Below are 20,454 nucleotides of genomic sequence, written 5' to 3' on the forward strand. Positions count from 1 at the left end.
AGAGAGGGATGCTGGTAATAATGGGGGAAGTTCAGCATGGGACCCAGCGACTGCCAGGCAAGAGTGGCTGGGGCCAGGTCACAGACAAGACACATCTGCAGAGAAGGGAAGGGCCTTCCGACTGAGGACGCAGGGAGTGGCTGCAGGTGCAGAGGGCACAGAAGCCCTCTCTCCGGGATTGCTGAGGGAAGGAGCGGGGCAAATGTCCACAGACCCTTAGATGCCATTATACCCTCACGATAATGTCCTCCCTCATCCGGATGATGGGTCTCTTTGTCTCACCTTTTCCAGTATAAGACATAATAAATGTTCTCCTTAGATGACATTTGAGAGGCGGGGGTCTCCTCTGTACCTTGAAGCGCTTGATGGCAGTGTCTGCTCTGTGTGTGTCCACTTCATGATGGTTGCCACGCGTGACTCCATTCTCGAAGCTACAATGTCGATCCATCTCACTGGTGGTTCCCCTCCTGTTGTAGGGCCCTCTGCTTTACCCAACATGCTGTCTTCCTCCAGTCCTGTCTTTCTCCAAACGAAGCAAGATGAAGCCTCCCTGCCTTCACTTCTAAGGAGCCTTCCGGTTGTGTTTCTTCTAAGATGGATTCATTTGTTCTCCTGGAAATCCATGGCATATGCAACATTCTTCACCAGTGCCACAATACAAGCACAGGGTGTGTAGAGGGAGGCAGGAAACAGAATGGTTCTTCTGCACAGCCCTGGGCTGGGACACCAGCAGCCCCATCAAAAGAACCTGAGATCCAGGTTCTGCCCCTCCTACTGCTGCACCCCAAGTGCCATCATATCAGCCTGTTGGCTCCATCTCTCTGGATTACTCCAGCAGGCAGCCAGGCTCCACAATCACAGAACTTAATGTCCTCCCAATGCCCCAGAGGCAAGATACCCAGTCCCAGCGGTCAAGCTCCCCCTACATAACTGATCAGTTCCCACAGAGCTCTGAGCGAATGCTGCCCCGACAGTACAGGCGGGTACAGAGCACGGTGGGAACAAGAGGGACCGTTACTCCCACTGCAGACAACTGTCCCACAAACAGCAAGCTTGCCAGCTGGCCCAGTGTGCTCTGTCCTTCCATATTGCTTTCAGAATGTTGGAGATTTATGGCCACCAGTGATTGGCACTGCGCCAAGGGAAACCACTGAAGAATTAACATAATTAAAAAAAAGACAAAGGAATACACATAAACTAGGTTCTGACAAAGCAACTCCATTGTTTGTCTGGCCGCCCGTCACTTCCATTTGAAATAACTGCAGATGTTTTTAGATGATTCCTCATGCTTTTGAAAAACAGCCTTTCTTTCTCTCACAGCCTAGGAGAATTTTGCTGAAGGGCAATAAATGCCTGAGGTGGTGGTGGAGGAAATTTAATTCTCGGTTCCTGTCTCCCCTGGGACAACCTGCTGCCTTCTCTACCTGGGGAATTCCCACACTGTGTTCAAGACTTCAGTCAAATGTCGCTTCCTCCAGGAATTGGGCTGGGCTTGGAGGCTCCAGTAACACATGCCCCATGGCATTGGAAAGGCCCCGTCCCAGGTCTGCCTGCCCCGCTAGAACATGTGCTGACCTGGCTCAGCTCTGATTCCCAGTGTCCCAGCGCATGTGCTTGGTAGTCCATTACCATTCTTTTGTTGAACAAATAAATACCAAATGCCCATACACCCTGCAGCCTCCCAGAAGGGCTGTTCCGAGAGTCCTAAAAATGTCCCCTTCCATCAGAAATGAGACCTTTGGACTCTGGAGCAGTCTGGCCCCAGCTGGGGATGACGTCATTTCAGTGACCCCTCTGAGATTCAGTCTCAAGTCATGGCCCTCTCCTTCGCTCGCCCCGTTGCTTTTCCTGTGTCCATCCTCATTCTTTCCTACCCTCTGACCTTTTTCCGTGGGTCAAGGCTGCCCTTTGGCTCTCAATTGGTCGATTCTTCTAAGACAGGAGTGAGTCCAGTACCAGATCTGAAGGGTGGCTGTCACAGATTCCTATCAACTTGAACCTGCGTGAACGTCTAGGGGTGAAGTCCAACTTGTCCATCAAGCCACAGGCTGATGAGGCCTCCCTGGGGGTGTAGCCTTTGAAGAAGAGAGACACTGGGAGCCTCTCCTTCCTCTTGCCCTTCACCTTCCTCTTTGCGGGGATGCCGTGCCTGCCTTCTGTGGACCCGTGTGGGCCACCAACCTGGAGAGCTGTCAGTGCCCTGCCAGGTTTCCACTGACCGTGGATTCATGAGACTCTGCACCCACCAGCCTGGGATCTCCCTGCTTCCCACTTCACCTCCTGCGTCATAAGCCTGCAGCTAGGTGCTTCTGAAGAGGGCTCTGGCTAGCATCAGACCCAAGGACTGGCCCAGGATGCTTTCTTGATCTAAAGCTCTTTCTTATACATATAGGAGTGTCACTGGTTTTGTTTCTCTGGACAACCCATCCTAAACACAGTGACTAAAGGCCACAGGCATGAGGTCCCACTAGTCTCTAGCTGACCATTAAGCCTAGTCTTTTAAAAAAATGATTTTTAGTTTTGTTCCACATTTTTCCTCCCACTCTATCTAGGATCTTCTAATATGATCCTTTTCAGCGCACTTCCAGGGTCCTGGAAGTGGTAGCGGGCACCATTTAGTTCTTCTGGTCTCCAGGTTGAGGAGACTGATGTTCATGTGGTCTATCCATCCCGTGGATTCATGCTTCCATATATCTTTGGGAAGGATGGTCTGAGTGGTCTCTGGGGGAACCCCGACACAAATTTGCCTATTATCTCAATTCTAAGAAATATTATTTTGCTTTACTAAATACTTATAAAACCAGAAAAGTTATTACATTCAGATTAAAACAACAACATATCTTGGGCTAAGTTTCATCTCACAAGTCCTCTGCTATTGATCTAACAAAGTAGACAATTTCCAGTTTTATATCAAAAGATCTCACTACACTGAGGCAATACCTTGCCAGTGGACAACCTTTAGCACTTAGCTGGCAAGCTGAAGAATTCAGCGATGCTGTGTCAGGAAGCCTGGTGATATCCTGAGCTACACATTTGGCTGCTAATCACGAAGCCAGCAGTTCAAAAGCACCAGCTACTTGAAGAGAGAAAAATGAGGCATGCCGCTCCCATAAAGATGCACAGCCTCCAGCCCCCCACAGGGACGGTTCTCCCCTGTCCTAGAGGGGTCGCTGTGAGTCAGAATCCATTCGAGGGCAGTGCGCTTGCTTTTCTTGTTTGGTCTCTGGGTCTGCTCAGTCTTCCCGGTGCAACAATAAATTCATGAGGATTTGCTAACCAATAGCTCCAATGTGGCACCAAATGCATTCATAACGTTTCTCCAGAAGCTCGCTGTCACCCTAAGTTCAACTGCTGACCTTCCTCTGTGAAGAAGCCCCGGTGATGCAGTGGGTTAAGCATGCAGCTGTGAACCAAAGGGTCTGTGGTTTGAGCCCACCAGCCGAAGGAGAAAGATGAGGCAACCTGCTTGCACAGACTGGCAGTCTTGGAAACCTGACGGGGGCCGCTGTATGGTGTCCCATAGGGTCACTCTGAGTCAGACATGGCCCTGGTGTGGTGGGTGCCTTCATCTGTGACCTCGAAACCCCAGAGAACTGGGCAAATGTCCCTCGGGGAACATTGGATGGGTGGGTAGGGGGAGGGTGGGGAACAAGAGACAAAGACTGAGGCTGTGGAGGCTGACATCACCCTGGGCTAACTCAAAAGGGTTTTATCCTGATGTTTCAGAATTTTAGACAAGCCACATTGTGTGTCATGGACACTCCATGACAGTTTAATCCTGCCTTTCTTGTGAAAGACAGACCCCACATCTCACAACTCCGGCTGGTACTTAACCCAAACTGGAGGAACCAGAAATGATGTATCCCCCGACACGGGGGAAGCAGATGTTTTGGGGGCTGCTCTTTCAGTAGACTGGGAACACCTCGAGATGGTCCTGCAGCTCCCAGAGAAGGCTCCCTCCAGTGCGGGCTCCACCAAGCCAGCAGAGCCCAGCTCTGCCTTCGGGGGACCCTCTCCCTTCCTTAGAGCACTGGTCTTATTTTGACAGCTGCAGCTTGGAATTAAAAGGCTTTCTACCGTAACTGTAACCGTGAGTCACCCGCCTAGGAGCCTCCCTGGGAAGAAACAAAGAAACCCCAGAGTCACTGAGGAAAACCAAACCTGTCCTTTGGAGGCCTCAGCCCCTCCTCACCCCACCCGTCAGTTCAGCTTTTTCCATCAAGTCTCCTAGTCACTAACAGGATGTGGGCTTTCTTTTGAGAAGGGAAGAGGGAGACCGTGGGGCTCTCTAACTCACAAGTTAGACAAGTTCTGCCATGTCTGATGGCCACTGTGAGTCGGCATCAACTGGATGGCATGAGTTTATTGGTTGTTTTTTGTTTCTGTTTTGTTTGGGGGACAAGGGTAAAGGGGGTGGGATGAAGACTCTCCCAAACAAAGCCTTAAGACCTAAGTAAGTCTTACCAAATGAAGTTAATCAAAGGAAGAAACACCTATGAACTCATAACTGAATGCTCTACTTGGACAGATTCAAACTCACTGCCTGCTAGTCTCTTCTGACCCATAGCAACTCTAGAGTGGGGGAAAATGGCCCTGTGGCCTGCCAAGACTACAACTCTTCAGGAATAGAAAGTCTCACTTCTCTCCTGCAGAGCGGCTGGTGGCTTTGCAGTTAGCAGCCCAACGCATAACCACCCTGCCACCGGGGCTCCTGACTTCAGCAGAGTGCTTTTCAATTTCTGGTCGTCACATCACTATGCTCTTACTAGGGACCCCCGCCTACCTGGACTCTCCCGGGAGGGAGCTGGTTTGGAATACCTGAACACACGTACTTTGGCCCCACGCCCAGAACTTCTCATTTAATGGGTCTGGGACAGGGCCTGGGGTGCACATTTCTACCAAGACCAGAGCCTGAATTCCGTTTTCCTCCAAGGCAGTGGGCCATTGCCACTAGGAAGTGGAGACTGTCGGCTGGGGACCCCAGCCTGAGAACCCCATGCCTGGGTGTTAGAGAACACTGGAGAGCAGAGGTGAGGCGGGACAAGGTTCAAGACCGTTTCCCCGGATATGTCATCACCCTTTCACAACGGCATTTCTCCACTCGCATTTGGTCAGCTCAGTCTCCCCTGGGCCCCATTCACCCATACTCTGTTACAAAATGGTGTGGTTGCTGTTTTATCCTATGACCCGGCAGAGATGAAGGTGGTGGCCAGTCTGCCCATCATGGTGCCACAGCTTCAGGCCCAGCAGCGGGCTTGAAAGGAAGCTGTCCCTGCCCTGCAGGCCCTGACTTCTGCTCATGACCATCTTAGCCGCACCTTGGGCCGTGTTCTCGCCTACAGCTGCAGGGAGCTGTTTGCCGGTCTGCATGGTCTGCCCACCATGTCACTCCCCCTCCATGCTCTGATTGTGGGCTGCCCTTCCAAAGCAAAAACCAGACCAAACTCACTGCCAACCACAAGGTCAGCAGTTTGAAACCATCAGCCTCTCTGAGGGAGAAGGAGGGGGCTTTCTACTCCCGTCAGCTGTTCCACAGGGGCAGCTCCACCCTGTCCTAGCCGGTCATTTTGAGTCAGAATCGACTAGAGGGCAGTGAGTTTGGGTTTCTGAAGACGGCACATGGGGCTTTCTACTCCCATAGAGAAGTTCAGTCTCAGAAACCCACAGGGGCAGTTCTACCATGTCCCATAGGGTCACTGTGAGTCCCCAGCGTAGCACTGTCAGAGCTGTTATGTGCTTCATTTGTTTCAGAATCAACAGGATGGCAGGGAGTTTGTTTTTGAAGGCTGTACATCTTTACGGGAGCAGAAAAGGCTCCTCTGCCCCTCGAAGTGGGAAGGCTGGTGGGTTCAAACCGCCGACCTTGTGGTTAGCAACACAATGGATAGCCCACTACAGCAGCAGGGCTTCTGCAACCAAAACTCCAAACTCACGGCCGTCGAGTTGATTCTGACCCATCATGACCCTACTGAACTGAGCAGAACTGACCCCGTGGATGTCCAAGACTGTCCATCTTCACAGCAGTAGAAAGCCTCATTTTTCTCCAACCAGCAGCTGGGGGTTCAAATTGCTGAACTTGCAGTTAGCAGCCTCACACATAATCCACCGTGCCTTCGTGGTTCCTGGGCAGCCTACAAGGGGGTGGTCAACCACCACTGCCAAGTTTGTCCAGCCCAAACATCTGCCTTGAACTCTAAGCTTCTAACTACACCCAGCCACTGTGCAGACACCCTTCCAAACTCAACCAGTTTTTACCAACTCCAAACCCAGTTTCCCTATGAAGAAATCTATTTTGCATCCCTCCCTAGTCCCAGCTTCATCCAGCCAGACCAGAAACTCCTCCCGTTGGGCTAGGGTTATTGCTAATTGATTCCAGGACATGAGAAGTGACTGAGCTGATTAGAATTCTAGATCAATTGCATCCTTCCATCTCCTGCTCTGTATTTGGGGCATCTGGGTCATAAGAGAAACACTCATTTTCTCCCACGACCTGGAAGAGTGCATGGCTCATTAAGGGAATCAATAAACCCTGAATGAATCAGTGAATGAATGGTAACTCTGCCCTGACTCTCCACTTATTTTTAATCTAGCACATACAATATTTCCTGGCCCGATTTACTGAAGACGGGTTTGTGCTTGACATGCTCTGCTTGGCTGTTCCCACTCACCAAAGGATACACTGAAAATTCATCTTGAGAATCACATTGCTCCATAATTCCTCCCAGTGACATGCCTGCCCTTATTTCTCACCAATGCTGCCACCCCAACCCACCCCACTCCTTGTGAGACACACACACACACACACACACACACACACACACAATTCCAGACAGGCAGGCTAGTCTCACCAGTATTCCTAGAGACAGTAGGCTCTTATGTTTGTCCTTCTAGAAAATATCACCTCCTCCACCAAATCTTCCTTGGTTATTTGCAGGAGTCCTGGTAGGCTGTGTTAGTCTGGCTACTTTAGAGAAACAGATCAACAGAAACTCATGCATAAGAGAGAGTTTTATATAAAAGGCCCCAAGTCCAACATTAACCCATATGTCCAACACCAATCTACAAAATCCTCCTCAGTCTCACAATGACACCAACTGCAAGAGGAACGCCGAGTCAGTGACCATGTAAGCATCTCAGCGCTGGCAGGGGTCTCCACACGGCTGTTCCAGCACCCAGGGCTGCATCGGGGTAAGTCCATGTGGCTTCTCCTTGGGGATGTCTTGCAGGAAGTCAGCCTTGTAAGCTGAAGCGAAGCAAGGAACTGCTAAGGCAGCTGAACCCTGGTCCAACCATCACAAATCAAGAGATCCGAGAACTCGAAAGGCGAGGTTCACCAAGCCATTTATCTCTCTTCAATTTATTTATCTTCAATTAACCTCACATGTGTTTATCGGCCAGGTTGGCACAATAAACGAACTACCTCACAGGGCAATGGTGATACGCTGAACTTCAAACTCACCAGCAAAGCTCTCTAGACATTAGCGCCCAGGAAACCCTATGGGGCAGGTTTACTCTGTCACAGGTGGTGGTTGTTAGGTGACATCGAATCAGTTCCGGGCAGGGCAATCCATCCTATGTAGGACAGAACCAAACACCATCCGGTCCTGCACCGACCTCACCGCTGTTCTTATGTCTGAGTCCGTTGTTTCAGACACCGTGTCCGTCCATCTCACGGAGGGCCTTCCTCTTTTCCGCTGCCCCTGCACTTGACCGAGCTTGACGCCCTTCTCCAGGGGTCACGACGAGTTGGGATCAATTTAATGTCACACAACAACAACCTTGTTCTGATGTGGGTCTCTGTGCTCTATTGAGTTAAGGACCTCTGGTGGTGTAATAATAAGGTCAGTAGTTTGACACCACCAGCTGTTCCAAAGGAGAAAGATGAGGCTTTCTGCCCTGGGAAAGCATTCCAGTTTCAAAAAGCCACAGGGACCGGGCTACACTATCCTAAAGGGTTGCTATGAGTCATATTGACTTGATGGCAGTGAGTTTGGGTTTTTTTCAGTTAGTGAGTTATAATGGACATACATTATAAAGTTTGCAATGCAAGTTTGATATATCAGCATATCATCGTCACAATCAAGATAACAAACATGTCCATCCACCCCGCCCAAATACCCACATGCTATAGTCCCTCCTTTGCTTCTCCCACCCTTTGGATTCAGGCAAGCACTAATCTGCTTCCTGCCAATAGGGTAATTGCTACTGTCTAAAATTGTCTAGGAATGGGATCATACACTATGTACTCTGTTGTCTAGTGCCTTCATTCAGCAGAGTTATTTCAGATTCATCCAGGTGTCAATCACCTGTGTCAATAGCTCATTCTTTTTTGTCGCTGAACAGTCTTCTAGTACAAGGATATTTCACAAACAAGTCCCTAAGTCACTGCCATCGAGTTGATGCCAACTCATAGCCACCCTCTAAGTCAGGGTACCCTGTGAATTTCCTAGACTGTAACTCTTTACAGGAGTAGAAGCCTCATCTTTCTCCCAAGGAACTGCTGATGGTTTTGAACTGACAACCTTTTGAATCACAAGGAACTTGTAACCACTACACCACCAGGGTTCCTGGATACATCACAGTCTCTATTCAGCTGTTGGTGGACATTTGCGTTGTTCTAGTTTGGAGCTATGTATAGATACATACTTTCAGTTGTATTAACTAAGCTTCTAGTCTGGATCAGAGTTAGTATACATATTTAACTATATGAAACCACAAAGCTGTTTTCTAAAGCAGTTGTACAATTTTACAGTCCCACCAACAGTGGAAAAGAGTACCTGTTTCTAACCTAGACCATATTTCCTTTGGGTCGGTTCTTTGCCAGGTTAGCCATTCCAGTGGGTGTAAGGGACGCTGGTGTGGCGAGTTACACATTCGGCTGCTAGCCACAAGGATAGCAGTTCTTCACCAGCAGCTCCACTGGAGAAAGATGAGTCTATCTCCTCTCATAAACAATTATAGCCCTAACAATCTGGCATTCTGTGATGCTCACCTTCCCAACATGATCGCTGAAGACAAAATGGGTGCATAACCAAATGTGGTGAAGAAAGCTGATGGTACGAGGCTATCAAAAGATATAGCGTCTGTGGTCTTAAAGGCTTGAAGATAAACAAACAGCCATCTAGCTGAGAAGCACAATGTGCACATGGGAGAAGCACACCAGCCTGTGTGATCATGAGGTATCAGGCTTCAAAACCCAGAACAAAAAATCATAGCAATGTGAATGAGGGGGATCATGGAGTGGAGACCCAAAGCCCATCTGTAGACAATTGGACATCCCCTTACAGAAGGGTCACAAGGAAGAGAGGAGCCCATTAGGCTGCAGTATAGCACTGATGAAACATACAACTTTCCACTAATTCTTTAATGCTTCCTGCCCTCCACGATCATGACCCCAATTCTACCTTACAAATCTGGATAGACCAGAGCATGTACACAAGTACAGATAAGAACTGGAAACACAGGGAATCCAGGATAGATAAACCTCTCAAGACCAATAATGAGAGTAGCGATACTAGGAGGAGAAGGGGAAGGTGGGAATAGAAAGGGGGAACCAATCACAATGATCTACCTATAACCCCCTCCCAGGGGTGATGGACAACAGAAAAGTGGGTGAAGGAAGACAGTGGTTGGTGTAAGACATGAAAGAAAAAATTATAAATTATCAAGGGTTCATGAGGGAGGGAGGGGGGAAAATGAGAAGCTGATACCAAGAGCTCAAGTAGAAAGAAAATGTTTTGAAAATGATGATGGCAACAAATGTACAAATGTTAACACAATGGATATATGTATGGATTGTGATAAGAGCTGTATGTGCCTCCAATAAAAATTTTTTTAATGAAAATAAACAAATAATTTTGAGCATCTTTTCAGGCACTTCTTTGTTAACCACCGACTGTCTGTGGTTCCAGCCACTGATAAACCTATGGCTGCAGTTCTAGTCGATGTTGCCATGGGTGTTCTAACTGACAAGCTCAAGGCCACTACAATGTTCTCTTCAAGAAAGCATTCAAGAAAGAAAGCATTCAGTCTTCCAGCCCTGAGTTTCGTGCAAGCCCCATTGTGCTTTGGTTTGGTCTAACTAGCTAACCCTTACCAGTTGGAGACAGGTCTCTTTTATGCTGAGTTTTCTGGGAGTTTTAATCACAGATGAATGTGGAGTATGATCCAATACTCTCTCTGCATCCATCAGGATGATCATTTGCTTTTTCTCTTTTTAGTCTATTAATATGGTGAATTACATTCACTTCTTTTTAGTATTAAATAAACTGTTTTCTTGGGAAAAGGCTCACTTGGTATTCATATATATTATCCTTTTTATATATCATTGGGAGTGATTCACTAAAATTTTGTTAAGAATTCTTCTATCTGAATACAAGGAAGAAAAGGGTAGTGGGGTTATGGGGCATTAATCCACCCAAGGGGAGGGGATTGTTTATATCTCCACAGGGAAAGTGGGACCAGACTTCAACCCAGTGTCGCAAGGTGTGAATGCAATATCCCGGCGTGGAGGAGGGAACCGGTGGAGAGGTCTGGGAGGCTGGCCCCAGCACCATAAATTAAGTGGATTCCTGCCCCTCCCCCAAAAAGAATTTGTTCCAAAGGACGACATTGACTCTGCAGCTATGGGAGATGGACATATTTGATCAGAGCACACGGGAGCAGATGAAGGAGCAGGAGGAGAGAGTGGAGCACAGCCTGGCCCACCAGGCCATGATGATGATGTTCCTGAGTAGAGCAGCCAGGCCACAGAGAGAACAACATGGCTAGCCCTACTATGAGACATGATGCCCCTCAGTGACTAAGGGCGATACAGGGGACAACACCGGAGACACAGTGTGGGAATTGCACCTGACCTGATCCCACCACACCGAGGCAAATCACTGGGGGAGTGCAGCGGAACAGCAAGGGAATGGAGTGGCAAGGTCCCCAGGGAATGCTGAAAGTGGGCTTTGGGGCCAGGGCGTGGTGCCCCAACAGACTGGACTGGAAAACGCTCCTAAGGGCCAGCAAACGATCCCTGAACTAACTACAAGCTTTTCTCTTGTGAACTGTTTTGTTCTGTTCTTTGTCAGTGGTTTGACTTTGTTGTTTTGTTGTCTGGTTGTATACTGTTGCTTTGTTTTCCTCTGTCTAGTTTTCGTGCATGTTAGTGACTCCACAGGTCTGTCTGAATACGACAGGCTGGATGAACTATCTGGAGGAAAAACAACGGGACCGACAGTTCCGGGGGGACTTGGGGTTGGGGGGTAGGGGGGGTAAGGAAGTGGTGTTAACAAACCCAGGGACAAGAGAAAAACATGGGACCCCAAATGGTAGAGAAGGGGGAGTGGCAGGCCTGGTGGGAAATGATCAAGGGTAAGGTTGCTTAGAGAAGAGGTATACTCTAGCCCAGGTGGCGATGAAGCATGGTAGTAGGGCAGGAGGAAGGTCAAGGGAGATGGAGGAAAGAGCTAGGAGTCAAAGGGCATTCATGGAGGTCTAGACAAAGACATGTACATGCAAATATATATAGGAGGATGGGGAAATAGATCTATGGGTCTATATTTATAGGTCAAGTATTAAGGTGGCGGAAGGACCTTGGGCCTCTACTCAAACACTCCCTCAATGCATGAATACCTTCTTTTATTAAATTGGAACTCTATGATGCTGACTGTCCCGACACAACGGCTGGAGCCAAAGTGGGTGAACAAGTAAATGTGGTGAAGAAAGCTGATGGTGCCCGGCTATCAAAAGAGATAGTGACTGGGGTCTTAAAGGCTTGAAGATAAACAAGCGGCCATCTAGCTCAGAAGCAACAAAGTCCACATGGAAGAACACACCAGCCTGTGTGATCGAGTGGTCCCAAAGGGATCAGTTACCAGGCATCAAAGAACAAAAAATCATATCATTGACTGCACACCTCCATGATAGGATCGCTGAAGACAAATGGGTGCATAAGCAAATGTGGTGAAGAAAGCTGATGGTGCCTGGCTATCAAAAGAGATAGTGTCTGGGGTCTTAAAGGCTTGAAGGTGAACAAGCGGCCATCTAGCTCAGAAGCAAACAAGCCCACATGGAAGAAGCACACCGGCCAGTGCGATCACAAGGTGCCCAAGGGACCAGGTATAAGGCATCATGCAAAAAAAAAAAAAGAGATAAGTGTGTGTTTATGTATGTGTATATGTATATATGTATGTGTACATATGTATATATATATATCATATTAAATGAAGGGGGAAGTGCAGAGTGGAGACCCAAGGCCCAAGTGTCGGCCAATGGAGATCCCCTCATAGAGGGGTTTAGGAGAGGAGATGGGTTAATTAGGGTGTGAGGTAGTATCGATGAAGAACACAGCTTTCCCCCAGATCCTGGATGCTTCCTCCCCCCCAACTACCATGATCCGAATTCTACCTTGCAGGGCTGGATAGGACAGAGGCTGTACACTGGTACATATGAGGGTTGGAGGTACAGGGAATCCAGGGTGGATGATACCTTCAGGACCAAGGGTGTGAGGGACGATGCTGGGAGAGTGGTGGGTGAGTGGGTTGGAAAGGGGGAACTGATTACAAGGATCCACATGTGACCTCTTCCCTGGGAGAGGGACAGCAGAGAAGCGGGGAAGGGAGACTCCGGATAGGGCAAGATATGACAAAATAATGATGTATAAATTACCAAGGGCATATGAGGGAGGGGGGAATGGGGAGGGAGGGGGGAAAAAAAAGAGGACCTGATTCAAGGGGCTTAAGTGGAGAGCAAATGCCTTGAGAATGATTGGGGCAGGGAATGTATGGATGTGCTTTATACAATTGATGTATGTATATGTATGGATTGTGGTAAGAGTTGTTTGAGTCCCTAATTAAATGTAAAAGAAGAAAAGAGAAAAAAATGATTAGGGCAAAGACTGTACAGATGTGCTTTATACAATTGATGTATGTATATGTATGAACTGTGAAAAGAATTGTATCAGCCCCAATAAATTGTTAAAATAAAATAAAATTTAAATTTAAAAAAAGAATTCTTCTATCTAAATTCGTGAGGAATCTTGATTTGGGGTGTCTTTTTCTCCCAAACAAGTGATTGTTTTTCTAGAACATGACCCCTTTGTGAAACTCTACTAGAAAGGCTCTTAAATCACTTCTGCTGCTTGGGAAAAAAGAGTGTCAGAACGGTGTCCAAAGAGTGAAGTATCCAAATGTGTTTAGTGTGGTTCTTGAGAGAGAGAGAGAGAGTGAGAAATGAGAAAGTTGGACAAGAAAGTTCGTATTTTCTGCCAAACAGAGTGTGTGTGTGTGTGTGTTAATGTTGCATTTTTATGAGCTTCCAGATAGATTAAATGTTCCAGAAGGGTAAAATGTGTGGGAAAAAATCCTTAGTTAAAAGGGGGGAAAAAAAGAATAAAGTTCTTCCTGTTTAGGGAGAATGGAATTTAGGGAAACAGACCCAAGAGAAGGGCACATGTCACCAGGATTTCCCACCATTTTTCTTGAATGGAAAAAGGGAAGGGCATAAGCATCATTGAGCTCTTTGGGGCAGGCGCGTGGCAACCGTGTCACAGGTACTTCATAGCGGTGTGGGCTGGGAAGGGCTTTGGGAAGGCCAAGGGAATCGACGCGCTTGATTCCCCGTGCCTTCCAAGTTACCAGCCTAATAATGTAAGGTTTCTGTGTCCTTGATCTTGAGTGGACACACACATTTTGAGACACTGACCAGCTAGTGTCCACTTAGAAGAGGATTATCAGGACATTGAAAAATCCAAAACTAGGTCACCAAAAAGATGTATTTTATGCTTCCCTGAAAAGATGAGAACTAGCCAAGGCGGGGATAGGGGAGAAATGGCACCCTTCAATCAGTAAAGGACTCTCTTCTATGCGTCGAAAGAACATTTCTGGACATAGCTTCAGATGGCAGAACTAGGACCAAACATGAGAATTATAGAGGGGATCGTTGTAGCTCAACCACTGAGCTTGGCCATCTGGAGGAGGGAACCAGGTGCTTTGCAATGACCTGGTTTCCAAACACCCATCTGGGCCGCCAGGAGGAAACAGGATTCCTTGGGTTGGGTGGGAGAAGAAGCTAGAAATTGGATAGCTAAAGTCCATTTCCATGAGAAGAGTCTAAAAATCAGTTGTATCTGCCTCCTCTTCCCGCACAAGCAAGACACACAGACAAAGCGGTAGGGCTGGAGCCTGGAGGGACCCTGGTTGTGCACTGGTTAAAGCTCGGCTGCCAGCTAAGAGGGGGGGCATTTGGAAACCACAAGCTGCTCTGTGGGCGAGAGATGTAGCAATATGCTTCCATAGCATGACAGCTTTGGGTACCATTTGGGGCAGTTCTACTCTGTCCTATAGAGTCCATATAAAATGACTCAATAGCCACAGGTTTGGGATTTTGGTGTGTGTGTGTGTGTGTGTGTGTGTGTGTGTGTGTGTGTGTGTAAAAGGGACTTGCTGAAAGGTCCTCCCAGAATAATTTTTATGCAGTGACGGCATCCTCACAGTCAGTAGACTCGTGGGAATGGCAGTCATTTGGATTATCTGCTGTTGTTGTCAACTGCTGTTGAGTCAGTTACAATTCCCGGCAGCCTTTTGTATAGTAGAACCAAATGTTGCCCAGTGCGACGCCATCCCCACTCACAGTTGGTGAGTTCAAGCCCAGTGTTGCACCGATTGCGTTGATCCAAACAAGAGTTCCCTTTGTTCCCGCTGACCCGCTATTTCATCAAGCATGGTGTCCTTTACTAGCAGTTGGTCTTGCCTCTCGATGGGTCCAAAGTAAGCAAGAGGAAATCTTGCCACCCTCCTTTCTAAGATGTGTTCTGGTCGGGCTCCCTCCAGAACGGATTGGTTTTTTCTCCCGGTGAATTAATTCAGAGAGACTCCCCTGGGATCACAGACCGGTGGAACCATCTGTCTTCCTGGGCTCCCAGGAGAAGATTCCCTGTTTGCAAGTTTGCCTGTCAGCATGTGGGGGTCCTCGAGGATCATGGGAGTATGTCAAATGGTGCGGTGGTCACGAGTTAGGAAGATGGAGTCACATAATAGGATATGGATTCTGGGTTGGTTGCACGACTAGCCGTGCAAATGACCTAACTTTCTTGTATTTTATTTTGCTTAGTGGAGGAGCAGTGAAAGAGAGGAGGGCGCTCGGTGAGGTGGATGGACCCAGTGGGTGCAACAGTGGGCTTGGGCCTGGGAACAATGGGGAGGATGGCGCAGGACCGGGCAGTGTTCGGGTCTGCTGTGCACAGCGTCACTATGGGTCGGAACCCACTCGATGGCACCTGACAACAACACAAACCTTTCGCTTAGCTATAAAACGAGAATGCTAAAACCTACCATCGGGTCTCCATGGCAGGATGAAAGGAGCTAACAAGGGCCCCGCACCTGGGCGATGGTCTGGCACATGGTTCGTACTGAATAAATGCCCACAGTTAGGCCTGATGGCGGAGCTGGTCAAGAGCTGCAGGGGCATTTGCATGCAATTAGCTTGGCTGGGTGTTTCCTTTCCTCCCGCAGCAGCCTGAGAGCTCAGGGAGGGCAGGGGTACTGTTGTTTGGTTCACTGTTTCCTTTCCATGCTTTGCATACAGCCTGGGACACCTTATAAGCTCAAAAAACCCAAGTGGGAGTAAGATATGCTTCAGGAGAAGGTGGGATTCACATTCTTTTTGGCTCTCCTCCCACCTGGGCCATTTGTCCTCCACCTGAGAGCCGTCCAAGGCCCACGCAGCTCCTGCTCCAGGCTCTCCTGCACCCACAGCCCAGGCAGGACATGGCTGAGAGCAAAGCAGCACTAGAGAGAGTCCAGGGACTTCGGAGGTTATGCGTGGGCCCAGATGAGGGTGGGCAAACCCTGGAGGCCTGGTTCATGAAATCAGAGGAGAACTTATTGTTTCTGTGTTGGTCCCATAAGTCCTCTAATTAGGAGTGGTTCTCATCAGAGCCCACAGAAAAAACATCGACACATAACCCAGATATGAAGGCAGAGAGGAATTCAGGGATGAGACCAGGAGAAATTGATTTTCTGCAGAGAAGGGGCACGGGAAGAGAGTTAGCAAGGTCAGAGAAGCCCTTTGGGGACAGGCCCTAGAGAGGGCAAGGATGAGGGGAAGGATACGAACCTGAAGAGAAAGCAGGTGGAGACGGGGCAGGGCCTGAGGGAGATGAGGTGGGGCGGGGGTGGACTTAGACATGCAGGCGGGAGGGAAGTTCCCTTGAGACGACGTGGGAGGTCCACAAGATGCTGACGTTGTTTGCTGACCAGTGTGTGCGATGACCTTTCCCAGCATCTCCAGCTGCTTCATCTCGTCTTTGAACCCCGCGAGGATTTGGTGCGAGTTTTGTTTCCGAAGCTGAAGGATCAGAGCTTCCGGAGGAAGCTCAGGATGGTCCCGGCCCAAAGCTATGTTCAGCACCCAGCTGCCTGGACGTCGGGGTCGGCAGACACAGCTTAGGGCTTCGACAAGCCACAGGACGGGAAGGGGCCAAGCCGATGCTCCCTAGTCTTGCGGGGCAGGGAGGGCTCCCTGCCAACTACCAACCCTGGAACTAAAAAGCGAGAAGGAGAAGGAGACATGCAATTTGGCTCCAGAAATGTGATGCGAATTGCAGCCATTTGTGAGAACTGCTTTCCATTATTGCTGAGTCGCTCACCACGCGGCGCTAGCAATGACGCGGCGCATCAACCACGCATCAGATGAGCTGAGTCTCATTTGCCTCACGTGGGCCAGTCTTCCTCAGGCCTTGCGCTGCCGTGGCTGTGGGCTAATGCGGTGACTTTAAAGCTCAACCCAAACTCATTCTAAGGAAGAGATTCGGACTCACAGTAGCCCAATAGGACCGGGGTGAACTGCCCCTGAGGGGTTTCAAGACTGTCAGTCTTTACGGAAGTAGAAAGCCCAGACTTTCTCCCAATGAGCTGCCGGTGGCTTCAAACTGCCGACCATGTGAGTCAGAGGCCAAAGCGGAACCACTACACCACCAGGACTCAAAGGGTGCAGTACTCCTCACAGAGGTAACTCAGTCTTCCAAGAGGCAGATTTCCAACGCTGGCTGAAATATCAATATACTGTCTAGTCTTTGAGATTTAGCTAAAAAGAGAGAGAAATAATATGGGTGCTATTAACACTTAATATCTATTGACCTAGTTGTGTCTAAGAACTCTATAAATGTCCCTCATCAAAGCAACTAAATCCCTGCACACCTCTAAAACAGACTTGGCTTCTCATTCCAAGCCAACGTTCAGAGCTCATCCTAAATCCACGCAGCAGGAAAAACACTAAGAGACGCAAACAATGCCCCAGGATACAATTATTAAAAGGATCCCTGGAGAGAGGCAAATGCTTGGCTGCTAACCCAAAGGTCCCTGGTTCAAATCCACCCAAGGGCTCTGGGGGAGGAAAATGTAGCTATCTGTTCCTGAAACAGTTACAGCCAAGAAAACCTATGGGCCATCCTACCTGTCACTTATTGTCACTCTGAATAAAAAACGACTCGAAGGCACACAATAATGAGTTAGTAAGGGGGGGACCTGTAAAATGCCAAGCCTCTACGGCAGTTCTTCCAGCCCCCGCCCCCAGTGTTGGAAATCAACTTGTATGTCATTAAAAACCCTAAGTCCACTCCAGTGTTACTTTTCCTCCTTTTTTCGCCACTCCGACCAATATTTAGATCTGAGGGGTAAGGAATGGGGAGGGTTTTTCCCCTCCCCATGAAGCATTCATTCATTGTTTTCATGATAAGCCTCCACCCCAGGTCTCCCTTCTCTCTGTTCTCAGCTCTTCTTCAGGAACAAGCTTGCACACGAAGGCAGGCACGCATGATTTCATGCAAGCTCTCTCTGGGAAGCGGGGGTCCTGGAGGTGTCGTGGTGTTGCAAGACCCCCACCGCTCCGCAGGAGAAAGACACAGTGGTCTCAGAAACTCACCGGGGCAGTTCCATTCTGCCTCTAGGGTTGCTAAGAGCCAGAACCCACTCGACGGCAGTGAGTCTGGCCTGGGGTTTTGCTCTCTGAGAAGGTGCCTCTGGTAACCTTTACAACTCTTCCTGATGGCCTGTTACGTGCGCACTCCGCGCCTAGGATGTCTAAGATCACAGTGGGGGGTAAATGCAAACTTCACAAGTCACAAACCGTCTTCTCGGTCATCAGGGAGAGGGCAAGGGGGTTTCCTGAGGGAGCGGAGACAAAGAACGTGGGCCTAGGTCAAAGGAGGGGCCAGCCCCGGGAGAAGAACATCGTGTGTGTTCAAGCAGAGGTGCCGTGACAGAGGAAGCCTGTCCGTGAGATGGACTGGCACAGCAGCTGCGACAACAAGCTGGGCCATGGCAGCGACTGGGAGGATGGCACAGCACTGGGCCACCTTTCATTCTGTGTTACACGGTTCACGCTGAGTGGGAACTGACTCAACAGGCACCAAACAAGAGCAACAGGAGAGGAGAGGGGAGGGGAGGGGAGGGGAAGGGAGGGGAGGGGAGGGGAGGGGAGGAGAGGAGAGGGGAGGGGAGAAGAGAGGAGAGGGGAGGGGAGGGGAGGGGAGGGGAGGAGAGGGGAGGGGAGAGGAGAGGAGAGGAGAGGAGAGGGGAGGGGAGGGGAGGGGAGAAGAACGGAAACCTCAGCAACCTTACTTCTGCAAGTCATCTGGTCCGAGTTAAGGATGTATCCTTGTTTACATCTGCAGATGTAGGAGCCGGGGGTGTTGATGCAGAAGTGCGCGCAGTTGTGCTGCAGGACGCTGCATGCGTGGACCGCTGAAAGGCAAGACACGGGAGGTTAGTACAGCGGTGAGCCTCGCTCTAAGTTCGTTCCACCAGCAGACACTGAGTCAGAGCCTGCCCCATGGAGGAAGGTCCCTAGCGGGCACAAACAATTTGAACTCAGCTCATTACTTAGAATGAAGCCCTGGTGGCACAGTGGGTTAAGCACTATGCTGTCAACTGCAAGGTTGGTGGTTCAAAACCACCAGTTTCCCTGAGGGAGAAGGAGAAGGCTGTCTGTTTCCATAGAGACTTACAGCCCCCGGAACCCGATGGGACAGTTCTACCCTGTCCTATAGGGTCTCTATGAGTCAGAATCTGGTCAGTGGCAGAGGGTGGACCTGTTTCTTGTGCTGTTCTGGGCAGAGTTATTCTCAGAAATCCTAAGAGGCGATTCTGATCTGTTCTACACGGTCACTAGAGCCATCGACTGGACAGCAGTGGGATTCATTTGGGGTTTAGTCACTTAAAGATTGGTGGCTCTCACCCATCCAGTGGGGCCACAGGAGAAAGTCTAAGATCTACATCTGGTGCAATCCCAGCCAAGACAATCCTATGCAGCCTGGTTCCCTTCTGTAACACGTGGATCACCAAGAGTCAGCATCAACTCAATGGCAACTAACAATCATGACTCTGTGGAAGAGAGGGAGGGCCCAGAGAAGCAAGTCCCAGCCCATGAGGGCCTACCCGTCTATGGAGGGCCACGCCTGGTCCATATGTGTTTAAAGGGAAATGGTGTTAGGCTTGCATGAGAGCTGAAATGCTGAGCACTGGGCTTGTGGCAGAGCATGTGGAACAAAGGATATCACTACTGATGCCAGACGGATCTTGGCTGAAAGCAGAGAAAGCCAGAAAGATGATTACTGGTGTTTTATTGACTCTGGCATTTGACTGGGTGGATCATAATAAAGTATGATGACCTATGGGAAGCGAGATGACATTTAGGGATTCCAGAACACTTCCTTGTGCTCACAGACCAAGAGACTATTTTTAGAGCAAGGGGATACTGTGCCTTTTAAAATCAGAAAAAATGTGCATCAAGGTTGTATTTTTCACCATACTTGCTTCATCTGTACACTGAGCAAATAATCCAAGAGGCTGGACTATATAAGGAAGAATGTGGAATCAGAATTAGAAGGCTTATTAACAACCTGAAATACACAGCTGACATGATTTTGCTTGCCGAAATTGAGGATGTCTCAAAGGATTTGCTGATGCAAATCAAGGACTGCAGTATTCAGCACAGATTGCAACTCAATGCAAAGGAAGCCCAGACCCTCCCAGCCGGACCAGTGGGTGGCATTGCGACAGGGAGAAAACTGAAGCTGCCAGGGATTTCATTCTGCTCGGGTCCACGTGGCTGCTCAGAGAGGCAGCGGTCAGAGCTCAAGCAACACCTCGCCTTGGGCAGATGTACGGCACCTGAGCCAAGCCAGGACATTTTCCATCCTTCCATATGCGCTCACAAGGAGGACCGTGAACACGGAAGGCTGAAGATGCATCGATGCACGTGCCTTGCGGTGCTGGTGGAGAGTAAGGAAAGGGCTGCGGACTTCCAGAAGAGCAAACAAAGCTTTTGGAAGAAGTCCATCCAGACTTCTCCTTGGAATGGAGCATGGCGGGACTGTGTGTCAGCTACTTGGAGCGCCGTCCCGGGAAAGGGACATCGTGCATGGTGAGGTAGAAGAGTAGCTAAAAAACAAGAAGACCCCCACCCCCC

The 20,454-nt window shown here is 49.2% G+C and overlaps 1 protein-coding gene across 1 annotated transcript in view; it reads right to left on the reverse strand.

The window, feature by feature from the left end:
• MATN2 (matrilin 2) overlaps positions 1 to 20,454 on the reverse strand; it is a 202,330-nt gene that overhangs the window by 87,648 nt on the left and 94,228 nt on the right. The window contains exon 4 of the mRNA XM_075549452.1: positions 18,606 to 18,728. Coding sequence (XP_075405567.1) covers positions 18,606 to 18,728 — 123 coding nt within the window. The remainder of the gene's footprint in view (positions 1 to 18,605; positions 18,729 to 20,454) is intronic.

The sequence above is a fragment of the Tenrec ecaudatus genome, chromosome 5 (assembly GCF_050624435.1).
Source record: "Tenrec ecaudatus isolate mTenEca1 chromosome 5, mTenEca1.hap1, whole genome shotgun sequence".
In the NCBI taxonomy this organism is placed as follows: domain Eukaryota; kingdom Metazoa; phylum Chordata; class Mammalia; order Afrosoricida; family Tenrecidae; genus Tenrec; species Tenrec ecaudatus.